The sequence below is a fragment of the Rhipicephalus microplus genome, unplaced genomic scaffold (assembly GCF_043290135.1).
Source record: "Rhipicephalus microplus isolate Deutch F79 unplaced genomic scaffold, USDA_Rmic scaffold_41, whole genome shotgun sequence".
NCBI classification, from domain to species: Eukaryota; Metazoa; Arthropoda; class Arachnida; order Ixodida; family Ixodidae; genus Rhipicephalus; species Rhipicephalus microplus.
In genome coordinates, this window is record NW_027464614.1 from 1309946 (window position 1) to 1326308 (window position 16363).

A 16363-nucleotide genomic window follows, 5' to 3' on the forward strand; every position below is an offset into this window, starting at 1 on the left:
TTCCCCATTAGAGGAAGCTACGGAGATGCTGCATGAAATGCATGAGACAGCCGGGCTTTTACTTCCCGCGTGGTGAAATATCGAAGTTTGCCTCGCGGAAACCTTGAACAAAGGCACAAGCGCACTTCTTAGCAAATGGACAGCTAAAGGCCTACAACGTAGCCTTGAAAAGCGGTTCGCAAGCATGTGGGCTGACTGTTTTTTTTGTGTGTGTTTTTTTATGGGAGCCCTCCTAGACCCACGGTTCAAGTGTTCGTGGTGTGGTGGCGGTAGTGGTTAGAAGACGAAAAAGGCACCTAATTTTTCAAGCCCGGTAGGGAGCACGGAACAGTGCCTGTTCGTGGTGTTCATCTGCAACAGCCGAGCAAATGCGTTTAGCTGTTCTGGGGAGGGGACACCTTTGTTTTAGGGCAAGACAGCGCCAGCACCGTCGCGAATGCAGACACTGAAGCAGAGCCAAGCAGGTTGATGTTTAAAAAAAATATCAGGCAAAGTGATAGTGCCCACCAAGACTATATGCCTGAATCCATTTCAGGAAAAATTTCGCTTTATCTGGCAAAAGGAACTTGTGCAGACGCGGTAAAACCCCTGTGCTGTTGAAAAGCGAACAAAAGCCGCTTTTTTCTGCTTTCCCGCATCGCAAGGGCAGTTTTCAGCGTGAATGACGTGAAACACGTTTTTTTCTAAGGCATCCCTGATGATGACAGCAAAGCGAAACCGGCTGTCAAGCACTTCTTTCTAGCAGTTCATGTTTGTGAAGCGAAACTCGCAGCCATAGGTATACGCAATATCATAGCATTTTTTTTCTCTTTCTTTAAAGACTTAGCAGTCGTCAGATTTCTGGTTTTAGAAAACTAAATGGTGAAACGCCCATTGAGCTCGTAAGGTTTGCTTGTAAAACTTCAATGAATAAAACCGAAATAAATCTTTTTTTAATTGCACTGATTGTTATTGCAGCCTTTAAAAATCACGGCGACACCTAAGCACGTTTTACGACGTAGTGGTTGCCAAAGAACTAGTGACCAATTGCCTGGCTGTTAGTCTTGTAGAAAGATTTTCAAGCCGATGAAAATGAATGAAGTTGTGGGTGGCCTGTTTTAAACTCGAAAAGCGGCGAGCGACCGATACCGCTCTTAAGCCTGTTTCACATGCGAGCGAACGAGCGGCGGCGGTCGCAGCGATTAGCGGCGGGAGGACGCGCGGACGCGCGTTCGTTTCACATGCGCCGCTGCTCTTCCGCGACGCCCGCCGCTCTAGCGGGCAGTGTTGTCCGCGAAATCCGCCGGTTGAGCGCTGTTTTCAGTGGTATCTGAAAGCCGCGCTCTCCTCCAAGTGTCCTTCCTTTGGCGCCCCGTGCTACGAGGTTCATCATCAATAGCCGCTCGACTTTTACGCGTCTGTACACTGATTGAACTATTTGTAACACGAATCTTACAACAAATAAGCAACGTTTGCAGTTGCTTTTTTGTTTTGTTCTGTCTTTTTCAGGTATGATTCGTGTTGCGCGCTCATATAACCGACCATAGAGAAGCAAAAAAAAATAAAGAGTTTGCTTGTATGGCTTTATTATACAGCTGTTCCGGGTAGGTGAATGATTAGTAACCGCGAGCGTGTTTTGCACAGCACTTCCCATGTTTTTCCGATTCATTGCTTTTGCTTTCAGCGATTTAACATTCAATTGGTAACCTTCGGCCGTGTAACTTAAATGCATGCTCCTAGGCATGTGTTGCTGTACTGGTGCCTTAAATCAACGGCTGTTCTTCGTAATCTGTGCATTGTACATTGTGCTCGCTACCCAACGTATGTTTGCTGGCCGGCCACGCATTCCGTCACTAGAAACTGGCCAGTGCCGCAGGACTTGTGGACAGCCTGCCAGCTTGAGCGCTGTGCAGCGCAGTAGGGGACGTGGGGACGCGAGTTTGAACACCAATGTGCTTGAATTGGCCATTCAATAAATACAGATACTGACGCATGAAGTTCACTGCCTATTTCTATTTTATTTTCAATCTGCACTCACCAATCGTATGAACGCAGTGAAAGAGGACGGCGCCCCTCGCTATAGGTGGAGCAAATATGAAGTAGATCCATCTTCAAATCTGTGAGCATTTCTTGTGGCGTGCTTTGCAGGTATGGTTTCAAAGACAAAAGAAATAACCCGTTAGCGTCCATCGCCTTGTGAGCCGCAATGACGTTGCGCACTGCGTTCAGTTCGTCGTCGACAGTTTCCAATTCTTTTTTTCGCTAACGCTTTGACCTTTGTTGTGGCGTTGATGAAACTTCCTCACTTTCTCTTGGGCAGCTGGCACCCTGTAATGGTTTGGAAAGTGGTTGATTGGAAGGCGGTGGATTGCCGGGAGGCGGATGGTGGGGTGGCGGATTAGGTGGTGTTGTAACCCGTTCTGGTACGCTAGGTTCTTGTAATATAATTTCAAACGGATTTCTTGTGGCGCGGCAGTTATCAACATCTGAACCATTCCGGAAAGCTTGCGATGGGAGGTCGAGTGGCTCCACAGGCAAGGATGTTGGAACCACTGTTTCCTCGCTGGCATCCATGTTACTGATTCTCCTGAAAGCAATGTATAATTCAGTAAATAAATGACTATACATTACAAAGACGACAGCAAGCATACGAGTACTATGTTACATTGGCTATATAAAACTCGTGCTTAATATTGCCACCTGATATTTACGATTACGTCACGTACTGCCTAGGTTCCAATACGTCTCTGAGGAAAGTCATCTGTTCAGTGTGTGGCCAATATGCTGTCTTCGATGGAGCTGCAGCGCCGCTCTTTTTGATTTTTTTCTCTTCTTTTTTTTCCTGAATGTGTCCTTGAGGTTCTTCCAACGTTCTTGAAGTTCGTCTGCTGTCACTAAATAAGAAAAATTTCACATTAGAGCGAACTTTTTAGAATGATATATGCCTGGCACATCTATTTGGAAACTATAAGTTAAAAACATAAGTCTTTACATGAACAACGTGTACGAAAAGAAAATGTTCACGAACGGTAGAGAAATAATTCCATGTGACACGTGACGCATCTCGTTCCTAAATTTTATAAAAGCAAATGGGAACGTGTGTGAGCATTCAAAATGATGAATTGATGGACTTTAGTGCCACCCCATAGCTCCATGCTTGGTTCTTCAGTATTGCACACACGCACACATAGTCGTATAATCTCAAAAAGACATTGTTTACTTACGAGATCCATCGACTTCTTTAAGAATCTCGGCAACTTCTTCCCAGAGGATCATCTTCTTCTGCTTATTCCGGAAATGTTTACTCTTTACGTCCCAAAGAATAGGCCGTTTAGCAACTTCAGCAATCAACAACTCATTGAAAGTAGCGCGAGACATTTGTGGGCTGGGGAGAGGACGGATGTCGTCTGCTACTCAGTCGGAGCGAGTTGTTCTGTGGAACCAGTTCCTCGCAGCGCGCGCGTCAGCTTCTCGACTCCACCCCCGTCATCACGTGTCAAACGACGTCACTGGTCGCTCTGCCGCTTGTGCCGCTAGCGATTTTTTCCAACTCGGGCGAATTTCACAAGGGCGTCTAGTCGCCGCGGTAAAAACCTGTTTTAGCCTTGCGCGGCGGCTGTCGCTCCGCTCTTGGACCAAAATCGCTCGCATGTGAAACAGGCTTTAGGCAGGATTGATGTTGGGAGAGAAATTGTTTTAATGAGTAATAAAGCGTTTTGGAACATCGAACGAACAACCAGGCGTTACCCAATGCGAATTGCGTAACGAGTGGGTCGTCCAATGCTCCAACAAATTATAAAACTTGTTCTTGATAAGCTATTACTATGGCACATACCAAGTTCAGGCATAATTCTTCATCATCAGCTACTGCTTAAAGACATTGAACAAAATCTTAGCAAGTGGGTAGCGGATACCACGCTTCTCCGTAGAACGACGCAGGATAGCATGTGAGTGCTGGCTTACAACCCGGATGGTAAAACACTTCGATTTCACAAATGAGGTCCGTCCGTTTCATGGCCAACCCACTGTGGTGGGTTGCGCCAGAACTCTGAGGAACAACCAACCAACCAACCAACCAAACAACCAAACAACCACAAAAATTATGATTACTTATGGCATAGTGGGTACCCAGCAAGTGGTGGCATTTACCCAAAGAGTGCTTAGAAAAGGCTTTTAAGGCTGCTCTCCCAGCTTTCGCTGTGACTGTGCTGCACGTTCCACGCAGGCCTGGCGTTTTTTTTCTTTGGCTTTTCGAGTAATAATTATTCATAAAAATAAAGAACGTACTTGAAAACAGAGAGTGCAATACTTGTTTTTACCGTTCATATAGGACACAGCATAGTCTCTATATTGAATATAAACTACAGTAATATAAAAATTGAAAATTATCGTTATCCTTTTTCTTCGCATCTGCTCCTCACTTGGCTGGGCTCGGAGCATACTCATGTGCGCATCGCGAAGCAGGAATCATTGAAGAGGAACGTATTTTGCTATACGCTCAATTGCTACTACGTATTATCATGCTAAAACTAGTCGTGTAGGCTTGTGTACATGTTTTAATGAAATCGAAGGTTGGCCTGCCACGGTGGTTTAGTGGCTAAGGCACTTGGCTGCTAAGCCGCAGATCACGAGATCAAATCCCGGCCGCATTTTCTCGAAGGAGGTGAAAACGCTTGAGAGCTGTATGCTTAGATTCAAATGCACGTTAAAGAACCTCAGGTGGTCGAAATTTCCAGAGTCCTTTACTACGCCGTCACCCAAAGTCATATGGTGGTTTTGAGACGTTCAACGTGAATAACTAGTATTAAAGTCAAAGATCACTTCGCATTCTCTAGCTGCACTTTCAGTTAGCCAGAGCCAAGCCAGAGCCAAGGGTAGGCATGACGTAAAAGTATATATGAACGATCTGCGTATTTGTAAAAGAGAAACCGAGGGGAAGTTAGTGTATAAACAAGTGCGGCAGACATTGAAGGGAGAAACAAGTAATTCATGTGCGTTGGCCTAAGGATACACCCACACGAAAGTGGCGTATACTCTCGGTACAGCCTGAATTTTATCCCATCAGCAGTTTAGTACCCGACAGACGTTTGCGACAAACGAAGAGATTCCATACCTGCGCACAGGCGAACACAAGTTCTCACCTCATTCATGCTTGCGAGGTGCGCTTGACAAGCGTGACTACTGCGGTCCAGTGTTGCGTAATCGATGCAAAGGCACAAGGTGCCCGAACAGTGCCCTGTTCCAACTGATACAAGCAGATCTTGGGGGTCTTGCTCCGGTTTAAGCATATCTTGGTTTTCTCCATATTCACGACCACTTCACACATCTGTAAAAATTGCTTAGTCTTCTCACACACTGATTTGGTCGGCAGAAAAATACGCTATGCTTTCACTTTTGGAGTGATATATTCAAGCCTAAACGATATTATGCAAATACTATGGGTAGCGATAGAACTGCCCCTACGGGAATCAGCAGGGTGAGCTATTGCACGAAATTCGTCATCAAGCTACTAGCCCTAGACCTTGGTAACGGGTTTTGCGTGATTATGCAAACTCGAACTATAGACCCGGGCGCGAATTCGCGATATCCTTTCCCTTCCAAGGTGCATACATTTGTTCACACGAAATAAACGCTTGAAAACATATAGAGCGCTCACAAACAATGTAAGGCAGACGACAAAGCAATGCGCTCAATATGTTAGCTCTGAGTGTGTTTTCGAGTTTTGTTTACCAACACGCCCAAAAAATGGCAAGGCTTATTTTTTTTGCAGCTTTTGTTTCATCGGTTGACGTCAGCTTTATGGGGCGTACATTCTTAACTCAATAAAACTGTCAATATGCCTTTCCGACGTTAAGGAATTTCAGGAATGGAATTGAACAGCCTGGCCATTCCCGGAGTGGGAATGGCCAAAGTTTTTTTAGTTCCGAGGAATTTAAAGGAATGGAATTGCGGCATGTTTTAATTCTCCAAAACGGAATTGGAGTGGAATGGAGGCACCCATTTCACATCACTGGCGTGTAAAATACCACAAAGATCATGCGGCTGGTGGCATGCTTTTGGTTCGTTGTTCGTCCCGGTACGCTGTGCCTGTAGGTCCTGGCGCCAGTGCACACGATTGCGTCGGCGCCTGTCTCGGCGCGGCGGCGACGGCACCTCCTCTCTGTCTGTGGAGTGCGCTGCTTGTTTGGTAGTACTGCGTTCGAGAAATAGTTGTGGAAACTAGAAAGTTAGGAAGGTATGGAACGCAAATACTGTATGGGAGACTTGGTAGATTAGAGTCGGTACACCCTTCCTCTCTCGTTCGTTGTGCTTTCGGCGCTCGTAACTCCAGTAAAAGTATCGAAACACCACGAAGGCCTTTAAAAAAACTACTATGCAAGGCGTCACGCCGTATTGTTGCCTGTCAGCCTTCGCATTGTTTACCATACACCTTCCGATTGGGATAGGTACTTTAGTGAAATAATACAAGAGCGCTCGTATAGTCATTTTCTCGCATACCTAGTTATTTTGCCCTCAGACCTATTCCAGGACTCACTTTAAGCAGAACGAGCAGGAGAGGAGGATCACTACCACAGACCCGTGCCGTATTTACTTATCGTATTAGCGTAACGTGCAGTGGCGTAGCAAAGGTGTAGCAACCCCCCCCCTTCCCCCCGCCAAAATGTCCGCCTGCATGCCTTGTAACGTGACTTAACTCTTTATTGTGAACATATTAATTCTAGATGGAGGCTCCATGACACGGACAACGTGCGCCTAGAAATCATCTATACGTGCGCCTGTTAATCCAACGGCAGCCTGCGCACGCATGGCTGTTGAGCTAAAACTGTCTATCGACGAGTTTAAACCACTTTGCGCGTCTTTTTACAGTGCTGTCATAATATGAGAGACACAATCATTCATCAAGGGCGTTTGTTTGCTGATTGCAGATTTCGTCTACACTGCTGAAGGTACAATATGTCGCTTTGAAGAGTGGTTATTGTCAGCCTTAAGAACATTTGCTGCGATATATTCAAGGCGCAGCTTGCGTCCTCTCATTCAAACGTTGGAAAAATTCCGTAAGCTTGCACAACACCCCGACATTCTAAATAAATTGAATAAATTTTCTTTATAAAAACTAATTTGAGGCACAGGTATAGTACGGCGCTTAAGAGACGGCGCGTCACTCATCAGTTCTCCTGTCATTGGCGCAAAACGTGTGCCTATTACAAGACGGGGTTCTGCCTTCTTCGTTAAAATGTATGTTCCGAGAGAAAGTATTGAGCGGGATCGCGAAGATAACATAGCTATTTTCAAAAAAAGAACATGCACGTTTGAAGTTTAGTTGAATTCGATCGCTCGTTCATTGAAGAAGATGCTCATCGTGCTTGGTTGTTGTCTGTGCAGCGTAACGAAACGGTGGCGTGCTTTTGTTGCTGAAATCGTACCTAAAACTTATGTTGAAGAAGCTGCTCCTATATACGCGGGAAAACAGGCCTGACGCGAAGGGTATGCTCGTGTTCGTTTTCGCGCCTTCTTGCAGCAGAACACTTTCTTTGGATACTGAAGTATAGATGACGAACAAAAATAATTAATGAAGGCATATTTCTAGCCTGAGAGGCTGCGGAATGGCTGGGAAATTGGAACCGAAGCTCGAATTGGCGGAAACTTTTCTCGTGAGAAATCTATATACACCATGTAATTATTGACCTGCTTTCTAACCAAATCTAAAGAGTGTACGAACACTTATCTGAAAGGTCGTGTTACCACTGCTTAGAGTTAGAATACTTGCCAGTAACTCTGCTGAGTGCGTCAAATGACACACTCTAAGTAGCAAGTGGTTCTACAACTATTTCAAGCTGTTCAACTGACTCATGCGCCAGCTTTGCGCGAGTACTGTTAAAAATATTGAAATATTCATTGTGAGCAAGTCCGATAACAATATCCGTGCGGCCTCTGCAAAAAGAGCGACATAGGGAGAAAGAGCTCAATTTCGGCATTATTTTAACAAAACACATCCAAATAACTCACCGAGCTATTCGACAGAGAAAAATGCGAAGTACGAAAAGATTTTGTGCGATTTTAAGTTAAGCAGTCAAGGTATGTCTCGCTTGTATACACGTGTGTCACCATAGCCAACTATAAAGTGCGACTGCGATGTGCGTGTCAAATGCTGCGAAAGACATGGCAGAAATCTGCAAGAAGTTTCCATATTTATTTATGGTCATTACGGATAAATGATAACGTGATGATCGCTGGAGGCGTTAGACTTGTGACTTGATCTGTTGTTTTTCCTAATCACTGAAAGCAGCCATGAAGAATGAATTGTGTAGAACAGGACGTAACAATTTGGCGAGGAAACGAAACTGTAGCAATAGTTTTAAAAATATTTCACTATAAGAACTTTACTTGGACACAGTAAAAAGACAAAACAAACCAACAAACAGACATTGCAAGCAACTATGTATTGTCATGAGGCATGACTCATATACCGGGTGACACACAACCTGGAAATTGTTGTTTTGGAACATGCCAACCGGAAACAAATTTGCAGGACACGTTGATGTGGGCTTGTCTTGAATAACAAACGAGGCTTGTTGAGGCTCCTTACCAACCGTTTTTCTTCCTTCGCCGAGTTTTCCAACCAAGGAAAGTGTAGTGCCTGGTTTACAGGGCGAACGGCCCTCTGTGGCTTTCCCCGCGTGAGTTACCAGACGGCAGACCATGGCGTACACTACGCGGACTTACTCCAACCTTAAAACAGCTCCCCTGTCAAAAGTGAACTTATCTGTTTTAGCAATATAAGCCCTTCCTTCCGCCATTCTGCCACCCCCTCTCCCGTCATGCTTTAGAGCCCTTGGGATATCATCACTTTATGTACGCTATAGAATCACTGTGAATACCCTGCACAAATCCACATTCATTCACTCTATTCCATTACTAAGCAGAAAGTCACCACGGAAGCAGACAAACCCCCAAAATATCAACCACAAACGAGGGTTAAAACGTGCATGGTGGTGGCCCTGGCACCACGCACCGCCGTTATTGCATAATTGCATAATCATAGTTCTTTACTTTCCCTGCTAGGCCTGTTCATTTTATTCAATTTCCCACATACTTACTATGCCCTACTAAGTCTTCACCTGGAGCTATATCACATATAATAATAAAATCGTTATATTTATTTAGTAGGTCGATGTGTTCTCCACACGGTCATATTTTTCCCACGTTTGCGCGAGTGGACGCACGCTGCACCATGATTATTGACGCAAAATTTATTAAAGCTTAGACGAAACCGCATCTAAAGGCGGCTTATTATGCCTTCAACAGTGCAGGCACAATGTGCAATAAGCGCCTAATCACCCTTGATAATTTATCCTATCATTCACATAACGCGGGCTATTACAAAAACACACATACCGCAACTCGTTAATTACCGTTTCATTCGGCTGTCCACGATAACCGTGCGTACGCACACTGCCAATGAACGTTAACCGCGTCCGCACATCCATAAATAAGGCCCCCTGATATCGTCAGTGCCGGCACGGAGCCAACGAAGTCTCCACGTGAGCGCGACCCACAGAGGAAGGAAAACATCTCCGATGATGCGCACAATTTCTCGAATGCAAAACTGCCGTACGCAACGCATTCCATCCGAAGGCGAGGCAGAGAGGGGAGGCGCCATCTCGACGGTCGCGCCGGGCCACAGAACACCTACCAGTAGCCGGGCGGCGAGTTTAAAAGGGCGAGCGGATAGACCCACGCACAAAGAACTGCGCCAGGCGCTCTTACGAGGCTCTCAGAAGCTGCGCGCTCATTGGCTCGTGCGTGATGTCGTCAGCGAACATGGCTGCACCCATGACTATGCTGCAGGCAGCTGCCAGGCAAGACTTCGCGCGCGCTGTGTTTGCTGAGGCGATCTTGATTGAGAAAAACGCCTTCCGAACATTCGGAGGGACGCGTGGAAACTTCAAGTGTGCCGAGAAACGCTGTGAGCGTGCCTCTACCGAAGCTGCACTTCACTGCCGCCGGCAGTCATGGTCCGTTTCAACGACTGCAGGAGACACCAAGAAGTGGGTCGACGTATCCAGTAAAGATTAAGAAGACGTCGAGATGCTGGTCTCGGTAAGGTTTTTTTGCAGTTCCGAACAGAGCCATAAAATGCTTGCTTACGAGACCTTCGGTGCGCTCAAGTTCGCAAACGATGCTCGGGCAGGCACAGCTTCGGTTACTATGCTACCCAGCGCGAGCACGGCTATCACTGCTGTTGCACAGCGCATTTAGTGCGCATAGACTTCAGCGGAATGAATTGGACCACAACAAAAAGAGAGTTAAACTGCAACCCACAGCTTTGAGTGTTTGTCGAAAGCTATAGAATAATAAAAAAAGTACGCACGCGTTACTTGAGGCTTCACCGCAGAGCTGCTTTGTATTTTGGGGAATGCATGTGGGAATCTTTAAGTTCGCGTGCCCCGAGTAAACATCATGTTGCAAATAACTGCAGTTAGTGCGGGAAAGAGTGCACTGTGTACATCAAAACTGCGATCCGGAATCGATAGTGGTTTGAGCTTGCATTCTTTACACGTAAATTAATTGACAAATGTCCTTTGAATGAAGAGAATAACCAGCTGCAGCTAAGTTGCGCACAGAGTGAAAAAAGTGAACCCTCCTTGGCATTCCCTTTTACAGAGAATGCATGTTCGCTCGCGTAAGGCAAATGAATTATGATTGTGTGCCAAGTGCACGTGACAGGGAGTGCTACACTAGCTGTAGGGCTGTGAATGATCAGTTTATGAACAGTTTATAATCTGTTTGCAGCACCTTGCTGAGAAATTACTTGGGCCCTTTGGAACACTGCTAGTTTTGGCTCCATGAAAAAAAAAACATCATTACACCTCAAGTGGACAGGTAATGTTTGATTTGTACAGATTATGCTAACATTATTACAAGAATTATACTCAAAGGTGTAACTAACAAAATGGCACAATGCTATGCTATTGACACATGTTTGTTATGCATTGTTTAAAAAAACATACTGAAATTTAGGTGATCTTGCAAAAGTTAGTTCAGATTTTTCTTTCAATGCAGACTAACCTTGGCCTATCGTACAAGTTGCTAACAGGTGGTATGTAAAAAGACTGCACATAATACTGAGACACATTCTCTTCTTGTCATAATTTCTAACTTTATTATTTAATACCTCAGTCCTCCTAGTTGCATATGCAAGAAGTCATTTGTCTTTTGCAACTGCGTAAGCTTGCTTCACTTCTGCAGCACTTGATTTAAAACCTCTCCGGATGATAAAGGGGTACTAACTGCACATTTTTTAAATTTTCTTGCGTGAAAAGAAAGGCCCAACCTTCAAAGATCTAGAAAATGTACTGCAAAGTGCGAGTGCGCTCCGCAAAAGTAATAACAGTATCATTTTGAAAGTTTGTTTCCATATCTGCAGTGCCCTGACATCGTAACACAATATGAGCTCCTCGGCATGTGCTTGTGCGAGAAATCGTGAAACTCACTCGGCTGCTACGCACTGTGGCTCTATTGCCAATCCACAAGCCGTCATTTTGTTAGAATTTGTGACGCTGAGTAGCCGTTTTGGTACCTAATGTCATCACAACTAGCCAGATTGCAGCATAAAGTTCCTTGAATTGCCTGATGTGCCACGGGAAACCAGACTTTAATATAAGAAATACCATATCTCATCACAATTTTATTTGCTTCTCACTTGCTCAGAGTCACCTTTGTATCCATAAAATTCGCATGGCAGGGTAAACTCACTTTTGAAAAGTGGTGTCGTACTCATTTAGAATGTTGGCTGTGGAGGCCAATTTGAAGGAGCTATTGAGGCCAACGTATCAGGCAATCTTTAAATGTCCCTACTGGCTTGCCATTTTGAGAAAAGAGAATGGCTCTCTGTGACTCGCTGCTGAGTCTCGCAATTCTTTCATCGCTAGCACCTAGTCCCGAACTTCAATACTTAATACAGCTGTATTCTGTTTTTTTGTCAAAGTTCCTTTTCTTTCTCATTCTGTACTTAGCCCTTCATCCCTCTTTCCTTCCCCTTTCCCTTATCCCCTGTGTAGAGTAGCAGGCTAGAGCAAACTAGCTCAGGCCGACCCTCTGCCTTCTAATAAATTCTCACTCTCTCTCTCTCTCTCTGTACTTACCTTCACCCGCTTTAGTTCTCTTTTCTGTCAGGCTTATCATCATTTCAACTCACAGCCACGTTGGCTGGTAAATATGTTGCTTTGCAGGAGCAGTCAAAAGTCTGTTCATGAATGTTTTTGTTCTTGTTTTTTTCCCACTCTGGCAATAGCTTTATTGAGGCTGCAGTATGTAAAAATGTACAAGTTTTGCACCCAAGAGATGCTTTTTAGGGCTGTGCACGATGAGCTATGTCATTTAAAGGCAGCTCTGCCATCCTTCTGGGAAGTATGGACACATGCTTAAGTATTACAATATGCCCATTAACTGCTGAATGACATGGAGCAGTAAACCTGATTGCAATTCGCTGTTGGTTTGCCCGTTTATTGGGTTGATCACTCTGTGAATCTGGTTCACTGTCTCACTAATACTGACTTTTTGTTAGACATCATTTAGTTTAGAAAGGAAATCAGACTGTTGGTATGGTTTTTTCTGCTTTTGCTGCCACCAACCTTTTACAATTTTACAAGCCATAACCTTTGGTTTTTTTTAAGTTCTCCCAAGTCCTTGTGAGTGACCTCCAACGGTGCAGAAAAGTGTTGTGATTGTACCATATGTTGAGTCAGCTGCCTAAACTTTACATTATTAATCTGGCACTCATGATATGATTATCTCGTTGTTTCTTCTTTTATGCCAGATAATGTGAACTGCTTGGTTCGCTTCATGTATGTCCACTGGATGCCGTCATGACCACCCAAATGACAGCAGGTATGATAGTGATTGAATGTTTTTTGATTAGCATGGATGGCACTGTGATCAATCCTGCTTGTGTCAGTTTTAGAGTTTCAGTTTCTTCTCAAAGCTTGACAGCATATACTGTTTTATACTTCAGCTAGTGGGATCCCCAATACAGACACTGCACCGCCATCTTTCCTGGAAGCTTCTGGGTGCCTTTAGGATGGCCAGCGCTTCTTTCTTTGTTGTAGTGCAATTCACTCTCGCTTTTTTAAACGTGTAGCTGTGGCAACCAACGACACAAAGTTAGAAACTACTTGGCAGTCTTTCATGTCGCTATTAGAGTATCGCTCCTATTCACTATTGTGATTCATGTGTATTCAGGTTGACTGGTGAAGCTGTCTAGTAGACTAAATACTGGATCATGTCACATAATATTTTTAACAATGCAAACCTCTGTTTGCTTCCACTCCTTGCGTTCAGTCTTTGATTTAGCCACCTGTGCAGCTGTCGGTTTTGTACTTGATGCTCTGCCATCTCTGTGACTTGCTCTGTGATCTTGACACACCTAAATGTGCGGACTTCTTTGCATGCAACTGTCCTAAAAAAGAACTATAAATGTTGCTAGACAGCAGGTTGCTGAACTCAAAATTTAAAACCATCTTGTTTTATCCTCTGCAACTTCTAGGCTGGCCTCTGAAGCAATGTGGATCAGTGACCGGAGCTGGGATGCTGCCACGTACTGCTGCTCGGCTCAGTGTGGACAAGTACTGCAATAAGGACAGCATCTGCCTTTGTGGACTTTTTCTGAAGGCGTTTAGTACCCATAAATTCTCATTCTGCTTGACAAAAAACTGTTGTGCAACATAACCTTTGCTAACATTTGATAATGTAAAATGAATCCATGAATCGCCAGAGCAAACCTTCTCCCATGGAGACATTGTATTTACTTTGAATAAAAAGAAATCGCAAATAATGTTTGTAGTGCTAGATGTTTTTGCCTTCACTTAATCTAAAACAAGCGAAATTTGGTCTGTTAGGTCATCTGCAAGCACAGTTACACCACAGTACTGTCTGTTATCAGAGGTGAAGTCATAGTCGAACCCACCTTTTCGAGGGCTGGGTGTACTTTCCACTCTGCAATGACTTCGATTTCTAGCACGTTCATAATTCTTGAATTGAAATGCTTTTTGCTGGTGATATTTTAAACTATTAAACTTCCATAGGTTCAGCCATTTGGTCTGTCCTGTCAATTTGTGTGCTGTGTTATGGCCATGTAGGTCACTTGGTAAAAATTGTGTATGCGTTGCAAACTACGTAAACGAATATGGATTAGTATCTGCAGAAGGAGGTCCCATAGCACAAGGCTTAAAGGCTCAAGGCTGCTGTGAAAAATATACATGTTGATAACTGTAGAAAAATGGCAACTAAAAAGTGGCAAGTTATTATGATAGAAATAAAGACAAGGCAAACTTGTAATGTAAATTCCAGCTGAAATGGTAATAAAGCAATCTTCAGTAATTGTATATGGCTATGAAAAAGATGGCCGTAGAATATTGAACAAAAGGGACTTCAATTAATGATACACCACACATCTCAAATCTACTTAAAAGTATTGAATGACAATTGTTTAGTGAATAGTGGTATTGAATTCCATAAATATATGCGAGCAAATATGGTGGCGTGTTCGCCGTAGTTAATTCGTGTATGTGGTAGTAAACAATTGTTGTTAGAGGCGAACCTGGTGAGATTAGCGTTTACCAATCTAAATTTTCGCAAGACATTGGCTGTTATGGAAGTGTTAAAACACTTCAATACCAGAATCCTCAGTGTATGTTTGCATAAATTACACACTGTTAGTACACTATGTTGCTGAAGAAGCGGGGGCACGCTGGTGATTAGAGTACTGAATGTTAGGATGCGAATGGCTTGGTTTTGGAGACGTCGAAGTGGGAGAATATGAGATGGATAGGTGTTTGCCCAGGACGTGATGCAGTAGGTAATATGACTAAGGATAATGGCGTAGTGTAGCTTGAGCAAAGTTGAAGCATGGTCAGTCTTTAATAATGTTCTGATACCATGAGCCATCAAATAAGTGAAATGTGATGATAGTACTTTATTTATTTATTTATTTAAAATATTTTACTGGCCCTTGTTGCAGAGCATTGTGTAAGGGGGGTTACAAAGGGTGAGTGTCGCGACAAAACCGTAAAGAAACATCAAACTTTGAAAAAACTCAACAAAAAATAATGCGTTATATGTCACTAAAGAGAAAATGTACAAAAAGTCATTTGAAGTTACACATCGGAACATTTCTGGTGGGAGGAGAATAAATATCCGCAATACACTTACTAAAAAAGACCTAGCACACACGTAGCCAAAAATATTTTAGAGCAGCGCGCAGAAAGCAGTTTGTTCTTGTTTAAGAAATACAGGATAATAAAGGGCGATAAGAGAGTTTTTCTCGTGTGTATAAGAACATAAAGTAGGAAAATGCAGGCGGTCACAAAGTGTAAAAAGATAAGCATCTAGGAGTACTCCCAAAAATGGGAACTTATTGGGACAAATATGTCTGTGGCTTTTGATAGTAATAGCCGGGGTAGGTGAAAGAGCATTATGACTCAAATGGAAGATAATGAACTGTGTTTTATCTGTGTGAATTCCTAAACCATTAGCTGTGCACCAGTTCCTTAATAATAATGGTGTCCAAGGATTTCTGCTGTGCAATTATAAGAGCTCTTTACATCCCATTGCTACTCTGAGAAAATGGGGGACCACAAGCAGGCCATTGTGACCAGCACATCATTGCTGTGGCGTATTCAAGACCAGAGCCCTACACCAAGAACGTCCATGTTTATTTCAACCGCTCGTGCCATCCCATTTTTTCTTTTTCTTTGGTTCTCCTACTTGTTGTCGCGCGGTTGGAATCATCCACAACAATTGCCTCATTTGGAAATTCGTTTAGAAATCTTCACTCGTTCACCATGCCAGGCAGCGTGAGATGCAAGCTGCTTTAAGGATCAATGAGCTTTGTCACATAGTCTCCATCAATAGTGGCACTTGTGTACTGCTCTGCTTGACCAAATGAATTCACAATAAAACAAAAAAGGTAGCTGTTCGTAGCAGACTTCATAATTTTGCAGTTGTACACCTGCACATTTCTAAAAAATGAAATTTCAACTTTCTGGATTTGCAGATGTAAACATCTCTTGGAGAGACATAAAACTAATATTGTCACGTGGCCATGATGTTGAAGACTGCAGTAGTCGGCGGGGTTGAGCCCAAACTTTTTATTTTAGCGAAACTTTTCCTGAAGTATAGAAAGCCAAACTACAGGCAATACATAGTCTGCTTTAATAGCGGTAAACAGTGTGTCGGCCATCAATATTCGGACAAGCAGTTCAGTGCATCTGCTTTCATACAAGTGCTATTGAAAATTCTGGAGTTATTGCTGGTAGCTGCGTAAGCACTAGACTATTCGCGTCTTGTCCACAAACTTAACTGTGTGACATCAAGTTATCAAGGA

The 16363-nt window shown here is 43.7% G+C and overlaps 1 protein-coding gene across 1 annotated transcript; it reads right to left on the reverse strand.

Moving 5' to 3' along the window:
- Positions 1 to 1857: 1857 nt before the first annotated feature.
- Positions 1858 to 3402, reverse strand: LOC142786998 (uncharacterized). The gene is made up of 3 exons (XM_075884615.1): positions 3204 to 3402; positions 2559 to 2566; positions 1858 to 2241 (listed from the first exon to the last, which is right to left on the reverse strand). The coding sequence occupies exons 1-3, from the start codon at positions 3355 to 3357 to the stop codon at positions 2014 to 2016; spliced, it is 390 nt and encodes a 129-aa protein (XP_075740730.1). The 5' UTR covers positions 3358 to 3402; the 3' UTR covers positions 1858 to 2013.
- Positions 3403 to 16363: the final 12961 nt, after the last annotated feature.

Excerpts from the sequence above, each read along its gene's own strand:
- LOC142786998 (XM_075884615.1), bottom strand. The coding sequence starts at position 3,357 with ATGTCTCGCGCTACTTTCAATGAGTTGTTGATTGCTGAAGTTGCTAAA.